At 51.9% G+C, this 18,821-nt stretch overlaps 3 protein-coding genes across 3 annotated transcripts; all 3 read left to right on the forward strand.

Annotated features, from left to right (window-relative positions):
* Positions 1 to 1,052: 1,052 nt before the first annotated feature.
* Positions 1,053 to 2,114, forward strand: G0S2 (G0/G1 switch 2). Its single transcript, XM_054181343.1, has 2 exons — positions 1,053 to 1,140; positions 1,500 to 2,114. The coding sequence occupies exon 2, from the start codon at positions 1,529 to 1,531 to the stop codon at positions 1,832 to 1,834; it is 306 nt and encodes a 101-aa protein (XP_054037318.1). The 5' UTR covers positions 1,053 to 1,140; positions 1,500 to 1,528; the 3' UTR covers positions 1,835 to 2,114.
* Positions 2,115 to 8,045: 5,931 nt separating this feature from the next.
* On the forward strand, positions 8,046 to 13,478 carry LOC128900296 (11-beta-hydroxysteroid dehydrogenase 1-like). Its single transcript, XM_054181277.1, has 6 exons — positions 8,046 to 8,345; positions 8,969 to 9,099; positions 9,693 to 9,804; positions 10,467 to 10,652; positions 11,487 to 11,630; positions 12,947 to 13,478. Exons 1-6 carry the CDS (start codon positions 8,258 to 8,260, stop codon positions 13,213 to 13,215), a joined length of 930 nt encoding a protein of 309 aa, XP_054037252.1. The 5' UTR covers positions 8,046 to 8,257; the 3' UTR covers positions 13,216 to 13,478.
* A 1,283-nt stretch (positions 13,479 to 14,761) lies between these two features.
* Positions 14,762 to 18,625, forward strand: LOC128900233 (11-beta-hydroxysteroid dehydrogenase 1-like). Its single transcript, XM_054181109.1, has 6 exons — positions 14,762 to 14,972; positions 15,554 to 15,684; positions 16,267 to 16,378; positions 16,500 to 16,685; positions 17,248 to 17,391; positions 17,821 to 18,625. The coding sequence occupies exons 1-6, from the start codon at positions 14,885 to 14,887 to the stop codon at positions 18,039 to 18,041; spliced, it is 882 nt and encodes a 293-aa protein (XP_054037084.1). The 5' UTR covers positions 14,762 to 14,884; the 3' UTR covers positions 18,042 to 18,625.
* The last annotated feature ends 196 nt before the right edge of the window (positions 18,626 to 18,821 follow it).

Here is an 18,821-nt window from a genome sequence, read left to right on the forward strand (position 1 = left end):
TCTGCCCAGACACCCTCATCTGCTCTGCGAAATCAGAAGCTGTAAACCCCAACAACTTCTTGTGGCTTTAGCAACTTCTCTAAGGTCAGCAGCCACTGAAACGTATATGGTTCTTGCAGCCAGAGCAGTATATGTGCACCGATGGAGCCACCAGCAGAAGCAAATGATGTAATCTGCTGTATGTTATTGATGCAATGCTCTTCGGCAGCAAGCCAGGGAAGAAGTGTGACAGTGCTGCCTTCTGTTTTGGCCCAAAAAAGGAAATACGCTGTCCTTTAGGCAAATCACAAGGAGTGACACAACCGGGTGTTACAGAGTTTCAGCATCAAGTGTAGGAAAAGTGAAAAATGGGGTCTTAACACGTTGCATGTGACTTTCACTAATTTAGGAATTTCCAGTTATTCTCTTATTTCCAAGAAATCAAGGTGCTACCACACGCTGCATCTATCCACTTTGTAGCAGTTCCCCTTGCCATGAACCACGTATAGAAACCTTTAACACACGCCTTCACACCTTGTCCTGGGTAACACCTTTGTTACGCTCCATTGAGGCTTTTTTTTACCCACTTCCCTACAAGAGAGGCCAGAATGGTGAAAACGCCTGTTTTGCTGAACTGGACTTTGCACAAATTCAAGCTCTAAATCCAAACACTGGAATATTTTACCAGCTGTGGACACAGACCCTCTTCTTCATGCCCAAGGTCCGGCTCAGTAAAGCTCCTACTAATATATTAAATATTTCTTACAGAGGCAGCCGTGGAGCTGCGTTGCAAGCGGTACATAAGATCTCTGGCTGTGAAATCAGACTTCAGGATTTTTTCTGTAAAAGGGGAAAAAAAAAAAAAAACCAGTTGGGTTTTTTTTTTTTTTTTTTTTTTTTCAGCCTGGCCGGATTAAGGGCAGGAGCTGCCAAGGCGGTGGGGCGGCCCGTGCAGGCGGCGTGCTCGGGGCACCCTGCCCGCCCCGGCCCGGCCCCCCCGCCGGCCCCGCCCGCCCCGGCCCCGATATAAGGCGGTAGCGGCGGACGGCGGGCAGCAGCTGCCGAGCGGAGCCGAGCGGAGCCCAGCCCAGCTCAGCCCACCCGACCCGACCCGACCCGACCCGCAGCGCTCACCGCCCCCCGCCCCGCAGCTGCCGCTGGGTAAGGGGGTTCGCTGGGGGGATGCGCGGGGGGATGCGCGGGTAGCGCAGGGATGCATGGGGGGATGCTGGGGGATGCTGTGCGCAGTGCGGGGGCATGCCGGGGGGAGCCCGGCTGGATCCCGCAGCCCGACTCCGGCTGCTCTGCCGGGCATCTCCCTCCTACAGCCCCCGCATCGCCCCGCTCTCCGGGCAGATGTGTTTTCCTGAAGGGAGCCTCTAGCAACAAATCAAAAACCGCCACTTAAAGCAAGGCTGGGGGGTCTGCGGGGAGCTTGCACTGCCTGGGGGGCTCTGACCACTACAGGGAAAAGCAGATGGATTTAACTAATGTCCTTCTCCCTCTCTCTTCTCTTGCAGAACTGACATCTTCCAGATCTGCAAAAAAAATGGAAACCATGCATGAGCTGATCCCCTTTGCCAAAGAAATGCTTAGCCAGAAGCCCAACAGGAAAATGGTCAAGCTGTACATGCTGGGCAGCGTGCTGGCTTTCTTTGGTGTGGTTATTGGTCTGGTGGAGACAGTGTGCAGCCCTTTCACCTCTGAAGGGAGGCTAGAGGAGGAGGAGGAGAAGAAACCTGCCCCGACACGAGAGCAGATGCTTCCTCAGAAACAGGAGGATTTGATCCTGGACAAGAGCAAGAAGGTGGCGGGGATGCAGAGGGCCCTGGTGACCAGACCACACGCCTCCTAAGAGCCCCGCGGCTGGAGAGGTGCCTGCTGAGCAACCTAGCACAAGAGACTCTGCTGTCCTGTCCTACCTGGTGGTGGTTCCAGCAAGAAGAGAGAAGAGTTGGCTGAAGAAGGAGACCGCAAGCGCAAGACTTGAAAGAAGTGAACGGTTATATTTGCTGCTGTGCAGCAGTGGGGAAAAAATACCTTTTGTTGGTATAAAAATGTGCAAGATGCACAGCATGGTTTCTTATTTTTATTACAGATGCGTTTTGCAAAATCAATAAATATTTTATATGGTACCAGTGCTCTCTAGCTGCATTTATTTTCAAAGCCATCTCTTACTGATTTGCACATAGGTTTCACTCACACCTCTGGCTCCTCTCGGGGGGCAGCTGGGGGGACCCAGGGAACAGCTGAGGCTGGTGGCTGCACCCTCCAATGAAGCCCCCCTTGGTGGGGCTGCTCTGGCACTGAGCGGGGGGTGGCCTTTCCTCCAGCAGCTTCTCCCTTCTAAAATGGGCCAGCTGCGTGGGGGGAGGACGTGGCATTTGTCTTACACGGGTGACAGACACATGCCCCGTGTTGGAGTTGGGGTTGTACCTTTCAGGGGTTATCTGGGTTTAATGGCACAGACTCGTGTCTGCCCTGGCTATGCATGCCCAGAACTGTTTAAAAAAACAAACAACCCTGTACATCCCCCAGCAATCCTCTTAACAGGCTGCGGCTGATGCACAGCTGAAAAATCTTCTAGCTTTACTGGGGTCCTTCACAAACCCACCCGAGACACCTAACTGTGCAGAATGATGTTAGCTTCCAGCATCATAGGGGTGTCACAGATAAGAAGACTGAAGCAGGGACAGACACGATGGCACGGTCAGCCTGGAGGGTGTGGAAACGGATCCAAGCTTCAGGGCTATACCCAGGGCACTGCCAGGCTCGTTAAAGGACTTTCACCTATTTAAAAGTCTTTCCTAGGGTTAGTAAGAATCTGCTGCATTCAGGACTATGTCATGTTAGTCATTAAACCCTCCAGACAGCCACAGCTGAAAGATCCCGACCACGCTACAGCAGGGAGGGAAGGGAAATAGTCCCTGTCAGCCGTGGCTGGGGCAGAAAATCCCTCTTTATCTGCTCAGGAGCGAAGAGATGGGCAGAGGTAGGAGCAGGCTACACACCTTGCACAGAAACTGGGAGATGCACCAGCGATATGCTAAAAGTACTAATTTAGCTAAAAGCAAAATCTAGCTAAAAGCAAAATAATTGATACAAACAGCAGGCGATTATGGAAAATGAAAAAGCACTCTCTGACACCAGTGCCGAACGCATAGCTCCTCCCAGAGCTACACAAGTTAAGATCAGAATCTGAAAGTGTAAGAACACAGATGAAGTCCACCCTTACATTTTCATAATACATAAACACACAATTCATTTTGTTGACGATTATTTCTGTCAAAAACACAGCAGCACACTGCAGAGGAAGAATCCTACCGAGCCTGCACAAAAACTCTGTTCAAGTCTTGAATCAAGCACCTTTTCCTCACGGGGAAAAGAGCAGAGTCAAACTAAACTACAAACAGCCTTTGAGAAATACTTCATTTAATCCATAACCAAGCCCTTTGGTTTCTGGCAAGGTTGAACAATCAAACACCTCATTGATACCTATGGAAATTTCATGGGCAAACATGAAAGGAGAACTCAGGCCTGAAGAAAAGCCATCAGCTGACTAGTCCCCCCCAGTTCCAGCTCTAAGGAGGTTCTGGGTTTGCAGCACAGCCTCAGGGACGGGGAAGGCTGACCTGGAATTCCCTGTGGCACGCTTCAGTGCATAGATACACCAGGGACCTGAACGTTCGTGGCTGTGTCAGGCAGGAAAGTACTGCCAGGTCTGAGCTCTCGCACCACTGTAATTCAGGAGCATCGCTGCTGCAGCAGGGCTAAACAGTTGATAAATGGATTAAACTGAGATGAGAATCACGTCTTTTTCCAAGGCACCTGCAAACTCCGTCAATCACACATCAGTTCCCAAGATTCACCCTTCTCTACGAGTTGCGGGTGTCCCACCCTGCCCCATGGGAAAAGGAAAATGTAAAACATGAGGAGAGCGCGCTGGTCTCGGGCAGCCCAGCTCACCAGTCCAGGGGCGACTGGGGAGCTCCAGGTGAGCCCACCCAGGCTCACCTCCACCACTTCTGGGTTTGGACCTCAGGTTGGCTCCACACCACGTACATGGCCTCCCTGCACCGTGCCGGCACCCTGCTGCCCACACCTCCTCGCCACAGTCGTGGGGTTTATGAGCTTAAAGCAAAGAGGTTTGTGGAACAATCAAAATAGTTCCTCCTAAGACAGCTAACGGGATTAGACAGCTAAACCACGCGCTGCACCGGCGGTTCTGGAGCCAAGTCGGTAAAATCATGTCCTGCAGAAGACAATCTCCTGCCTCCTGACGCACTGCAAGCTCAGAGGTCGTTACCTCCCGCATATTACCCTCAAAGGGCGCCTGAGAGGTCAAGCCTACACGTCACTGATCGCAGACAGGACCAGCTCTCTGCAGAGTGGGGAATTAGACACACATTAAAGGCTGATTTTACCACAAGACCATATAAAGTCTTATTTGAACTGCACAACGATAAATTCAGTGTGCATGGAGACCTAGTAATCCTTTTAACATCACTTTTACTACGATGAATGACAGACTTGCCAGATGCAGTAGATTAAAAGGCTGCGGCAAACTTCTCTGTCTTTAAACCATGGCACGACTCCCCACAGCAGCCCGTTTCCCAGCCCCGTCTCCTGAGCCCCCTCACGTCTGCATGTCGACACCTGACGCTCTGCAGAAACACAACTGCCACAAACACAACCCCACCCGACCAACATCCACACACCCCAGCAATGGAGCACAGCGGAGTCATTCCGACAGCCTGTGTGTGAACTGCAAAGAGAAATTTTAGTTATAAGTAGTGTGATACAGCAGAGAGCAACCAGATGGAACAAGATGTACAGTGAGTACTAGTAAGGCCACCTCAGGCAAGCTACCGTGCAGAAGCATATGGAGCAGTTAAGACTGCGTTAAACCAAAGTCCCGAGGGATAAACTCTTGACGAGAGCCACATGTTGCCCAAGGTGTGTGCTAGGTTGCCCAGCGTCACATGAAGTTGATTTCTGTTAATCTTTCTTTTAAGACTTGTCTGAACGCAGTTTACTTTAACCTGTAAATGTGACATTTTCCTGGTGCATTAAATACTCAGGAAAACTACAGCTGGCATGAGATCTGGTATTTGTCTGTACCCATCCTGCAACACCTCTTCAAAGATCTTATTTCAGCTTGGAGCCGTTGTCCAGACTTTCATCATCGGGAGCTGAAGGCCAGCTAAAACCCAGCAGCCCTCCCTGACAGGCCAATCGCCTCAAGGGCACGAGCCGAATGACTTCAGAGAGTCCCCACTCACTATTTGCAGTTTGGACTCTGAATGTTTCCAGAGCTGCCAGGCTAAAATTAGGGGCCCAGACAAAAATATCAGCCTCTGCCACCCAACACCAAGGGCATCGGGAACATGGACAGCAGCCAAGACTTAAAGCAGCCACAGTACCAACAATCAAATATCAAGGCAGCAATTCCTGATTTGGTCACGCAGGAAATAAAATAAATTTAGTGCTTAGACATGGCTTATCACAGCATTTACTCTGAACTGCCAGTAAGTAGAAATATCACGTAAACCAAATCCAGTCCTACAATCATCTCAAGTCCTTGGTTCTCAGCCCTTGGACCCGAGAGTGAGTGTTTCAGGAGCAGCAGAGCCGTGATGGCACTGGCAGGACGTCGGCGCTGGCAGGACGTCGGTGCTGGCAGGACGTCGGTGCTGGCAGGACGTCGGCGCTGCCCGCCGGCCGTGCAGCTGTGCCGAGAGACACGCTTCTGTCACAGCCCAATAGCACCATGTTGCCATGCACATCAGCCTAACGCAAATATAACTGAGGGCAGCCCTTTATAACAGTGATACCTGTAAAGAAAGGAATTAAATCTGTGCTCACGGTAAAGTATGCTGAGAGAGCTGGGTATGAGAAATAATGTCCTAATGTCTACATGACAAAGGAAAGGGAGGGAAGGAAAATCCTCTGCATTTAACAAAGATTTGATAATAGGTAGAAAAAAGCCAAATATTACTCAGAACAGAAAAAAAGAAGTGGTATCCCAATTCCTGCCAAGCGCTTTTGAGTCTCTGAGCCACACGCACGAACCTGCCCGAGCCCCAGCCCTGCCCCTGGAACACGTTCCCTCCCAGCCATGCCAGGCTGGGGGCACGGCAGGGGCTCCCCAGCAGCTCCTCTCCACTGCTCGGACAGTTTGCTGTCAGAATAAGTCTCCTTCACAGCTTTGTTTCCTCCCAGTGGGCTCCAGGCAGCACTAAATGAAGAACCTCCCCTGTGCAGAACGGTTAGCACAACACCGAGCATCATCCCTTGAAAAACATGGCTTCAAACAGACACACAAGGCAGAAGCGACCTGCAGCGGGGGATACATCCAGCAACATTCAGGTGAAGCCCTTTCAGAAGCAAGGGGCTGCCCCCCTGTGCTCCATCTCACTAGCCTGGGGCCGGGAACACCGCCGGGCTCCCCTCTGCCAAGCCATGAAGATTTGGCAGCCACAGGGCCAGGACCAGCTGACATCAGAAGACACTTCTGTGTGGTCACCTCTTCCTGCCCTCCTCTCCCTTCCCTCGCTCCCCACCCCCAGGAAAAGGTTAAAACAAGTTCTTAAGTTGCTTACAGCAAAACAAACCCAGAAAAGGCTGCGAGTGGGAGTCAGGAGCTGCAGCACCCAGGAAGGGTGACAGACGGCCAGGAGCAAACCCTGCTGGGCAGTGAAGCGTGGCTGGATCCAGCAGCTCCCACTGCAGCCGCAGCCCCCAGCCCTCCTGGGACCACGCCAGCACCCCCACCCTTCATTTCCACACAGGACACCTAAAATGGCACATGCACAGATTTTCTTTTATAAAAAGATTAAGTCCAAAATATTAAGTATTTCAGTCCTTTATTATAAGCTATTCCGTTTCAGAGAAAAGCCCCAAACCAACCTGCAATTCTCAGTAAGCACCACACCAGTGAGGCAAGTGTGGTGTTTGGCTCCATAGCCACCGAGCTGCCCCGCGTCTTCCCACGCCAACGCAGAGCAAAGAGCACGGTCCCTTCCCAACACGCTCGCAGACGTGCACAAAGGTTGACAGTTACTGCTAACACTAGTAATAAACAACAATATCTGAAAAGAGCCTCTCCCCCGACTGGCAACACAGGCAGGATCACAGCTGAGGTAAGGTTAATTAGTTCATTTTTTTCAAGCCAAGGAATGAAACGATTGCCCCATGATCACAACCCAAGCTCAAAGCAAAGGGAGGCAGGAAAAGGCAGAGAGACTGTACTGGTGTTATCTGACCAAGTGTGGGTTGAGTGCTGCGATGGTACTCTGCGATGAAGATCCCAGCGCCAGACCAAAGCTGGAACACAGCTTATACCTATTGCGTAAGATCGATGGCATTGAATTTGCTCCTGCCGAGACTCGGGGAGTGAGCAGATATTACATGGTTTTTCCTCAGACTATGCTCACTTAAAAGTAAGAACAACGGTCCTGCCGAACTCAAAGCAGGAATCACAGCAGCAAGGACCCTTATTTCTCTGCAGAAACAACATTTGGTATTTTACTGCAAACCTCCCTGTGTCTGAGCAGCCCCATGGAGCTGGGGTGGTCGCAGCCCTGGTGCTGCGTTCAGCTCAGGCCCTGCTCCCTCAGCGCTCACAGGATGAAAATATAAACCCTGCCTCAGCACAGCATTTTTGGAGCTGTTTAGGGGTGGTACCCGCTGCTGGGCTCCCACTGCCCAGCATCTCGGTGGCAGGCAGCTGCTTCGGGGCACAGAGCGGCGATGCCCCAGGGAGCACAGGACCTTTGCTGCGTGTCCTGCCGCGTGTACCCCCCCAGCACGGCAGCTCCCGGTCGCTCCCCAGAGCCTGACCCCTGCAAGCGATCAGACCCAGATTGCATCTCTGCATGCACCCACATACGGTGCCGGCAGGAATAAAAGCCGATGTTTAACCACCTGCACTAGGCTGCCTCTGATGTTCTCGAAGTGAAACTTGATGCTGCTCAGCAAAGACACACCTCTTCCAGGGTGTTGTGCAAAATTCTGCATTTTAACGTAGGACAGGAAATATGAAAAGAGCCGGGCAGAACCCCTCGGTTAGGCCGAGGTTCGCCAGCTCCAGCAGCAAATCAAAGGGTTGGCTTCACTTATCCATCCTCCTGAGATTTTCCAGTGCTTTGGAAGTTGCAGTTCCTTCGGCTCACGGGTTTTAAAGGATTGGCATTGCTGCTTCCCTCTGGAGCAGCTCTGCAGAGGGCTTTTTTCCCTCCCTTCTCTTTCATGCTTTATTTCCTGACTCCACAGTGGGATGGGTCGGTTGCAAAAGATTCTCATTCCCTTTTTGGGATTGGTTTTGGCCTTCTGGTTTTATTCTGCGAGGGATAATTTCAAACCGGGTAAGTATTAAAAGTGAATCTGTCTTTAAGAAAAAATATTAGAAGCCACATTTGAGTGTTTTGCATAGAAACTGTACAGAGCTTGGACCAAAACATGTCTGAGCCTTTGTGTGGTGGCCGATACCGGAAAGTTGTTTTAACAAAGATTTGAAATCAAACTGAGCAAATAATATGCAGAAATATTTCCCGAGGGAGCAGGTGAGGCAGGGAGTCTGAGAGGGAGAGAGCTCTGAACACTATTTTCCAGTGTGTAGCAAAAGAATTTATGAACATGACTTTTAAGTGTTGGATTTCCAGTTTTGAAGCATGCACTTAGTGGATGATTTTTTCTTACAAAATTGTTGGGGTGTTTCTAAGTTATGTCCTGACTTGTGAAAAAAACCGCTGAATGAGCCAAGCGCTGTCCCCGTATCGCCGCGCTCACTGAGGAGCCGCAGCTGCTCCTCAGTGCAGCTCTTTCCAGCAGATGGAAGAGACATCCTGGTGTCCGGACACTTTGCACTTGCAGGCTCACTTAGCTTCCAATTAACTGCTTACTCTAAAAGGCATTTGGGGAGTTTTTAATTTTATTTTTTTTTTAAATAGTATTTAGATAAAATAAATCCCTGTGCCTTGGTCCCCAGAGATGCTGAAAGGGAAGCGGGTGATTGTCACTGGAGCAAGCACTGGAATTGGAGAGCAGATGGCGTATCACCTGGCACGGATGGGAGCCCACATTTTGATCACAGCACGGACAGAGGCCAAGCTACAGAAAGTAAATGGCAAGCTGGGCACCCACACGTGCGTGTTCATGGCGGTGCACACACAAACATATGAAGGCCAGTCTCACATCACAGGTACATGCGTGAGCATGTGCACACGCGATTGCCATGGCACAAATACCAGACAGGCGCAGTTACATACAGGTATGCACACTTGTGTTGTCCAGGGCTCCCGCGTGCACAGAAATCCCTCTCCTGCAGATACATGCACTCTGCGTAGCACATATTATGGTATTTGAACTTGCTTAGTTATGTACACATATCCCCATACACACAGGCTCCCTCAGCACACACACGCCCTCATTCCACTGCAGTGATATACACGCTCCTGCTCACCCTACACACATGCAATCCCCGCACAGACTGCACCCACAGAGTGCCAGACTGCCTTGGGTAACATATTCATCAAAGGAATAATTTTTCAGGCTCCCTTTGAAGCCTAAAAGGCTCCAAACACACTACTGAAACTCCAAACTGCTGTTTTAAGGTGGGGACACATCACAGGGAACAGAGACACCCCCTTTTGCTCCCGCAGCAGGCGTCCCAGGGCAGGGAGAGGGGTTTCTGATGCTTGGTGTTGGTGCAGGTGGTGGAGCGGTGTCTGGAGCTGGGGGCAGCCTCCGCACGGTACATCAGCGGCACCATGGAGGACATGGCCTTCGCCGAGCACGTGGTGAAGGAGGCAGAGACTTTGCTGGGTACGTTTACAACCCGCTCTGCGCAAACAACACCAGAACATTGCATCTCACCTTGGCCATGCTGCTTTTTGTCCCATGCCCACTAAAAAAAAGGCAGGAGAGATGAAGATGGGGTGAGACAGGAGAGATTTTTCCCTAATTCTGCCCTTTGCAGTCCCGCTCCTCTGCCCAGCTTCACGGCTCCAGCTCAGACTGAACTGCGCTCTCGATTTCAGCTCTGTGCCCTCATGACATCCTGTTCCAGTATCAAAATCCTGGATTTCATCACCCCCAGCTACTGCGGTCTGAAACCGTCCATCAGGCCCATAGCAGCCTTGCTACTGCGGTCATGGGTCACGGCTGTGGTAACGCAATCCTTCGGCTCAGTGCGGAACACAGTCCCATCCTGGGCCCACAGACAGCTCGAGGGTGATCTCCCTCGTGCCATGGTATTTGTGTTTCGAGCCAGGGGGAAAAAAAAAAATAATTAAAAATATCAAGACCAAATTTTTACTGGCAGCCACCATCTCGATTATATCCCCACTCCAGAGATGACAGGCCACAGCTCTGACCCAAAAACCTGATTTCTTTTGATGATATGTGTTCTGCTCCCAGGAGAGGCTCCGCTCCGCTGGTGGTAGCCGTCTCCCACCCAGCACTAATGCCTGCTCCTCTGCCTGCAGGAGGCCTAGACATGCTGATTCTTAATCATGTCGGCACGTCGTACTTTGGTTATTTCAATGGGGACGTTGAGCACGTACGAAAGCTCCTAGAGATCAACTTCCTCAGCTACGTGGCGATGACCGTGTCTGCCCTGCCCATGCTAAAGCAGAGCGAGGGCAGCATCGTAGTGGTTTCATCCATGGCAGGTGAGTGGGAGCAAGGTAGGTGACATGGGATTCAGTCAAGACACTGTGGGCTAATTTTCAGAAGTAAGCAGCATGCAGAGACACCAGGCATCCTAAAGGAGCCATAACTGCTTGATGCACTCAAAAAAACCCCCAAACTAACCCCCATAAAACCAAATTCAGATCTTTTTTGTATTTTCTCGATGGAATTTGTTCTCTGATGCAATCCAATTGCCCCAGCTTGCTTTTTGACTAGCCTTGTACTTAAACCCCACACCCTGCTGTCAGGCTCATTAGAGCAGCAGAGCTCATACACCTCCAGTTTTATGGAGAAAAGTGGAAATGCAGTCATTTCTCACTGCATTGAATCTCTGACCATTCATCTTGGTTTGGTAGGTCAAGTTCCTGATAATATTTGTAGAGTGAGTTATTAACTGACTCTATTCACAAAAACATGACTCTGTTCTAATAAATTTCTGTTAAGTCAGGAAACTAAATTGCTAACAGATTTCCCCACTCACAGCCAGTATTTTGGTTAGTCTTCTGGTCATCAGCTTAGCTCAGTATCCAGAGACAAGAGTTTCAACTTTGCTCCATCTCCCCCTCTGAGGGTTTCCTAGTTACTGCGGGTTGCTCATGCCCAGAGCAGAGACATGAGACATGGTCTTGGCCTTAAGACCTTAGAAGAGCTGGAAGCTGACGGGAATATTTGTAATGCTGCTGTTCAGGTGCCAGAATGACATCTCACTAACAGTAAACTCCCTTTGGGTAAAATACTTTATCTAATGAAGGGCAAAACAGAGGTTCGGGCAGAGCAGCTCTCTGTGTTATAACACAACTTCACTCTGTGTCCAGGTAAAGTTGGGTTTCCCTTTACGGTCCCCTACTCTGCAACTAAGTTTGCCTTGGATGGATTTTTCAGCTCCCTGAGGCAGGAATTCAGCATTCAGAGCATTAACGTTTCCATCACACTCTGCATCCTTGGCTTCATCGATACTGGTAAGATCAGTGCTGTCTGATCTGTCTGATGAGGAGCTGAGCATCAGCTTCTCAGCCTCTTATCCTGCCCTTCAACTCCCTCTGCCACCAACTCTCCCCCTTCACCTCTGCCACTGCTTCTTCTCCATCCTTGCTGTCGCGCAAGTGCATGCAAAACACGCTCTGATCTCTGGGGGATGCTATTGTAGAATCATAGAATGGTTTGGGTTGGAAGGGACCTTAAAGATCACCTAGTTCCAACCCCTGCCTTGGGCAAAGACACCTCCCACTAGACCAGGTTGCTCAAACACCTGTCCAACCTGGCCTCCGTTGGCTCCTACCTCTCTTCCACCAAAAGAAGTGTCACAAAATTAACTTTTTTTCCATGCTCCATAAAACCAGCCACCGCATATGGGCTGGTACAGCCTGACATTCAATTAGTATAAATGGATGTGCCAGCCACCTACCTCCCGTTAATCCCATCCATTGATGCAACAAGATACAGGCATGCAAGTGCACGACTAGGGCAGCTGGAAGAGTTCTGTATGCATTGGGCAGCAGAGACGAATTTAGTCTCATGAATTTCTCTCTGTTTTGATGTGTGTACTGTATCCTGGGCTGCATCCCCAGCAGTGTGGACAGCAGGGCAAGGGGGGGATTCTGTCCCTCTGCTCCACTCTGGGGAGACCCCCCTGCAGCGCTGCCTCCAGCGCTGGGGCCCCCAACGCGAGAAGCACATGGACCTGTTGGAGTGGGGCCAGAGGAGGCCATGGAGGTGCTGGGGGGGCTGGAGCCCCTCTGCTGTGGGGCTGGGCTGAACTGGGGGGGTTCAGCCTGGAGAAGGCTCCGGGAAGACCTTAGAGCCCCTGACAGTCCCTAAAGGGGCTCCAGGAAAGCTGGGGAGGGACTCTGGAGCAGGGAGGGGAGCCATGGGACGAGGGGGAAGGGTTTTACACTGAAAGAGGGGAAAGATTGAGATGAGATCTGAGGAAGAAATTCTTGGCTGTGAGGGTGGTGAGCCCCTGGCCCAGGTTGCCCAGAGAAGCTGTGGCTGCCCCATCCCTGGAGGGGGTCAAGGCCAGGTTGGACGGGGCTTGGAGCAACCTGGGCTGGTGGGAGGTGTCCCTGCCCAGGGCAGGGGGTGGCACTGCGTGGGCTTTCAGGTCCCTTCCAACCCAAACCATGCTGTGATTCTATGCTCAATTTTAATAAGCGTCTCCCCGCTTGATAACTCAACGAGACGGCCGTCCGCGGCCCCGGGGCGCTCTCCCCGGCCCCGGCCTCGCCGCTGCCGGCCGCCCGTGCGCGTGCCCGCGCTGACGCCTGTCCCCGCGCAGAGAACGCGGTGCGCGCCGCCGCCCACCTGCTGCTGGTGGCGCCGTCGCCGCGCGCCGAGTGCGCGCTGGAGATCCTGAAGGGGGCGGCGCTGCGCCGGCGCGAGCTCTACTACCGGTACGGCGCCACGCGGCTGCCGCTGCTGCTGCGCGACTGGGCCGGCGAGCTGCTGGACTACCTGGTGCGGAGCCGGTACCGGCTGGACGGACTGAAGAGGAGCCCCCCCGAGCCACCCCACCGCCCCCCCGGCACCGCCCGCCCCGCTCACTGAGCCGTCGTTAACGGCGGCCGCCGGCTCGGGAGGGTTCGCCGGTGCAACACCCTCCTCTGCCGGCGGAGAGGGGCCGTGCAGCCGGGCCGCCCGCCTGAAATCTCCGCTTGTGCTTTGAAAAGTCAGTTATTTCAACGTCTAAGTAGGTGGCATCGCCCCTGAGCGCGGTACGAGGCGTGGAAGAGGGGAACTCCGCGGAGCCGCTGTGTTCCCCCCGGCCTAGGGAAACATACTTACAAACTAATGAGTAAATAAAACTTACTAACCTGAGAGTTTTGTGTGTCCTGTGGGTTTTTTATCCCCTTGCTGCATTACTAAATGCTGCTGTAAACAGGCACAACTCCACCGACTTACCTTTCACAGGCAAGTGAATCCTTGCAATAATCATCATTTCATTTGAGGAATATCTGCCTTTTTAGCCTATATTTTTTTTTAGTTTAATGGCCAAATTAAATGCAAGTTCTTAGCCCAAGCAGAACTTTCCAAACCTGGTGGACAGTTTCTTACACCATTATAACGGGACGATGCCCTGTAAACGCTGGGAGCTGCTGCACCAGCAGCCGAAGGCGCGGGCTCGGGCCCCGGCAGCGATGGCCGCTGGATGCCAAAGCAAAGCACAGCCCGCAGCGAGCTCTGCGCTTCTTCCCTCAGCCTGACAGCACTGCCTGGGCTGGTGTATTTACATCTAACATGGCTCTGGCCATTGCAGCACCAACGGTTACCTTTTCTGAGACAAAGCAACACAAAACCTCCCCAAACCATTCCCAACGAAGCACTCCCAGGATTGCTCTGCTCCTCGCTTTCTAAAGGAAATCGGGAACCGGCACTTCCATTTTCCTTATCCTGAGATTGCCCACACAAAGCAGTGCATGGGGAGTGGGCTTTGCCCTTTAAACTTTCTCTTTCAGAAAATTATTTGCAAACCCGTTTGCCGTATGCCCAGGTAGATGCTGAGCAGCGTGACACGCAACACTCGGGAAAGCTGAAGATGTTTATTATTCACCCGCTTGTCTCTTTTACTGCCTTATGCAATCAGTGGATTCCTCAACACAAGAGCGCAATTTTTGAGGTGTAAAAGCCACCCAGCAAACACCAACCAATGGTGGTATCACACAGGATAAGCCAGAAGCACTGATAAGGATCTGAAAATCACAAACTTTGCCAGCCCTGGTCTCTCTAGGTCTTATGAACCCATCCCAGGGTGATCACTGGTGATTAATAAATCCTCATGGCAGCCAGCAAGGAAGCGTTGCCTCAGTTTTAGACATGGAGCGGAGAGATAGAAGGATGCCCGTTCCATGGAGGGCTGCACTGAGGGGACAGGAGTGTCCCAGCCCCAAAGGCAGCCACCAAACAACACACCCACTGCTCTACGGAGCAAAAAGCTTTGCAGTGCCTTGCCTTCAATGCTCTCAAACACACACCTGAAACTCCTGGCAAAAGGGTGCAAAGGGACAGCCTAAAGTCCAAAGCGACGTGCTCTGTTAGGTTAATGTTTGCTAAATTACAGGAAGCACAAAGAATAGTCCAACAGATACCAGCAAACTTGTGCAAGACAAGACTCGGTTCAAGACTGCCAGCACTCCCATCTGCAACCTACTGACGTGTCCACCTCCCACAGTCAGAGCCGCGGAGTCTGTCTCTCTCCTGCCCGTACTTCTGCAGAGGGATGGGTCTGCTTCTGAAGATTTTCATCCCCTTGCTGGGAGTGGCACTGGCCTTTTATTTTTATTCAGCACCTGAGAATTTCAGTGAAGGTAAGTCATTGAAAAAACACGCTTTAAAACCACAATCAGGGAGGGTGGTGCCAGAGTGGCAGTGTGTGCCCATGCAGAAGAGCTCGGGCCATGAAAGGCCTTTCAAAGCCCAGCTGGAAGAGCCAAGGCGCCGGAGGGCTGAGCACCCGGAAGGGAAGCGCAGGCAGCCCCGGTGCAAGGGGTCAGAGCACCCCGTGCCATGCAGGAAAGCTCATGGGATTACGCTGGGGTCTGCCAACATGCATGGAAAGTGTCTGATCTCAGCAAATGATTTATTCGGGAAACATGCAGCTATCCACCTAAAGCATTTAATTGTTTTATTAGTCAACTCTTGCCATTTCCAAAAGCCACTGCTAGGCCGGGCTGGATGCTGATCTCAAGCTTCCCATGTGCTTCCCGCCAAATTGGGATTAACAACCAGACCCCAGTCTGGGTCTGCACAAGCGGTGCACGCTGCCGCTGCCTGCAGCTCCTCGCACCCAATGGCGAGGGGCAGCGGGGGCAGAGAGGAGCTGTGGTGCTCGCCTGCGGGGAGATGGTCTGGGCTGTGCCGGCTCTGAGCCCTGCGCCGTCCTCCCCAGAGATGCTCCGGGGGAAACGGGTGATTGTGACGGGAGCCAGTGGCGGCATCGGGGAGCAGATGGCGTATCACCTGGCACGCATGGAGGCCCACCTACTGCTCACCGCGAGGACGGAGGCCAAGCTGCAGAAAGTAAATGGCAAGCAGAGCGTACGGGCAGGCAAGATATATGCGCAACCCAGAACCCCACAGGCAGACAGAATGTAGATATTCACCCCAGCCCAGGCACGTGAGGATCCACTACAGATCCACCCCAGCACCAGCCTGTTCTAACACACACACACCCCTACCACAACAAATTGCATTTTCAATGCTGACAGCACGGCATTTCTTTCTCCACAGTCTTCAGCTGTGAATTCTGATCTCCACCACCAAGGACAACAGTAGTCTGCCCAAGTCCTGGTCTGATCAACCTTTACCCTTTCTCAAAGTCTGAACTGTTTTAGCATCCTGTATACAACATAATCATATCCCTAAGCAGTCCTATCCCTATTTATAAATACTATATATTTAGCTCAGATGTGCCATTGTTTAACTCTGCAGCCAGAAACGTTTCTCCAAGCAACGTGTCTCCTCCCATGAAGGAAGAAGCGTTTCCAGTGGGACAGGGAGACACGCTGCCCGTCCACCCAGAGACAGCAACAGCCTTCATGGGAAGGGGGGGCATCTCTGGAGGGGGGTCCATTGCCAGCACCGCTCTTGCTGTCGCTGCAGGTTGTGAAGCGGTGCCTCGAGCTGGGTGCCGCGTCCGCCCGCTACGTGAGCGGCTCTATGGAGGACACCACGTTCCCTGAGGTGGTGGTGAAGGAGGCTGAGAACACCTGGGGTAGGTGCCCCTCCTCACTCCCCAGCACACCCCCTGCTACATTTTGGGGCCATCCCAGCCACCAAGAAGCTGTTTTGGTTTGAGATGCCGGTTGCTAATAGCAAACACCCTCTGCTTCCAGGAGGCCTTGATATGCTCATCCTAAATCACATTGGTTACACCTACTTCAACTACTTCGATGGGGACGTTGCGCACATACGAAAGCTCCTGGAGATCAACTTCCTCAGCTATGTGGCAATGACCATGTCTGCCCTGCCCTTGCTGAAGGAGAGTGAGGGCAGCATCGTTGTTGTTTCATCCATGGCAGGTGAGCGCACAAGAGGCCAGACTCTCCCTCCCCACGTCCCCTCCTCTGCCTGCAAGGGATCCCTGCTGTGGCTCTTCTTCAAAAAACAGAATAAGAACATAAAACAGAATAAGGCAGAGAGCCACCCACTGGGAGTCGGGATCAGCATATGATTTATATCCTGAACGTACAATTCAAGTCCTCTGGGAGATTTATATTCTATACCCTGTCCTGCCACTCTCTTTGCACCCACTAATCACCTTCACGCATTGCAGTCCATGGTACACCACTGCGGGTTCTTTTGTGTGCACGGCCACAAATGCCTTCGCTATACATGGGTATATATGCAGGAATACAAGAACAGTATCACCCACAACTGAAAGTACTTCATGCCGTTGTACACCATATGTTAACATTTTAAACATTCCTGCATTTGTTTATTGCCCTCAAGCATTCATGACAGTTTACTCCAACACCCTAAATCACAATATTATAGCTACTTGAAGGGCAAGAGGAAGGGAGCACCGTGCAGCCCAGTGTCTGCCCAGTACACAAACCCTGACATTGTATCCCTCTACTCCAGGTAAAACTGGTGCCCCATTTAGTGCTCCCTATTCTGCAACTAAGTTCGCCTTAGATGGATTTTTCAGCTCCTTGCGACATGAATTCATCATAGATAAGGTCAACGTCTCCATCACACTCTGCATCCTGGGTTACATCGACACAGGTAAGCTCAGCATCACTGGGGCCCTGCGACTCTGCATTTCCAGACAGAGCCAAGCCGAGCCCACCACCTGCCCTCTGGCCCCAGGCTGCTCAGCATGCTGCTTCGCCACCACCTGCACTGGCTGTGCAATTATGGAAACAGGACCACAACTCTTTAAAAAGCGTCGCCCAAGACCTTTGACTCTGCTATCCTTGCAGTAAACCCGGGGGAGGTGGGGATTCCATCCTACAGTCACTCAAGAGGTGGAAAGGAATGGGAAGGACATCACTATAATTGTTATTTATTTTAACTATTCTAAGCCTTGTTAAGTAGGTCTGATCCCCAGAGTTTGTTGGTTTGTTAAAGGAAGCTACAGACACCCCGACTCAGCTGGTGGTGCCTGTGGCAGCCCAACCAGCCAACACTGTTCCTTCCCTCCCTGTCCTCCAGAGAACGCTGTGCGAGCGGTCTCGCACGCCATTCGGACCACACCGGCACCAAAAGAGGAGTGCGCGCTGGAGATCATCAAGAGTGGGGCACTGCGCCAGCGGGAGCTACACTACCCGTCCCGGGTGGTGGGCAGTATGCTCCTCCTCCAGGCCATCGCCCCCGATTTCCATGACTCCCTCACCAGGAGCGGCTATAAGGTGGAAAACATCAGAAGAACATAGCTCCCAGAGCGGCAAGTGTGCTGGGACACCTTGGGCCAGGCACGAGGGATTTGGGTGTTAATCTGGCTACTCAGGTGCCCTTTTCCATGCCACCAGGGCAGCCCCATGCTGATGCACCCCAGCAACCCGAGACGGGATGCGCCAGAAGCCTATAACACACAGCATGAAAATGTCCTTTTTAGTAATGAACTCTTGCAACTGGCTTTTTCTGACCAAGAAGCACTTCAGAGAAGCTCTGGGCAGCAGGATCTGCTGCCAGCGTCCTGCTCGACCTCCAGAAACTGTTCCCCCTTCAACAGCCCCAGCGGCTGCGGTGCCGGGCACTGCAGGGAACAAGATGAGCCACGGCCCACAATGAGCACAAACCACCCAAAGCCATGAGAGCGCCTTTGAACCGGGAATTTTTTTTGTCACATACCCCTTTTAGGCTGGTCTTTGTAAAAATAAATCCTATGTTACTTTACAAGATCTCTACTTTTACTTGTGTTCCTTTTCAACGTGCACAGGCACACAGCCCTTATCAGCACCCAGCTGGTTAAACCGACCTCCCTGCATGATTTGCATTAACGCAGCTTTCACTTCTCTAAAGACCTTAATGAATTTCTGCCATTCCTGGCCTCTCCTCAGCTGCCGATACACACTTTTTTTCCTTTCCAATCTGCAAGAAGCCTTAAAATAATAGCATTACTGAACTTCCCTAAGTCTGGATTTTTCTATCCCAAAGCAGCTCGGGGAGACTCAGTCACCGAGTGCCCCAAGCAGCTCCGTGAACCAGCGCTC

This window comes from Rissa tridactyla, chromosome 21, assembly GCF_028500815.1.
Source record: "Rissa tridactyla isolate bRisTri1 chromosome 21, bRisTri1.patW.cur.20221130, whole genome shotgun sequence".
Taxonomy (NCBI): Eukaryota; Metazoa; Chordata; class Aves; order Charadriiformes; family Laridae; genus Rissa; species Rissa tridactyla.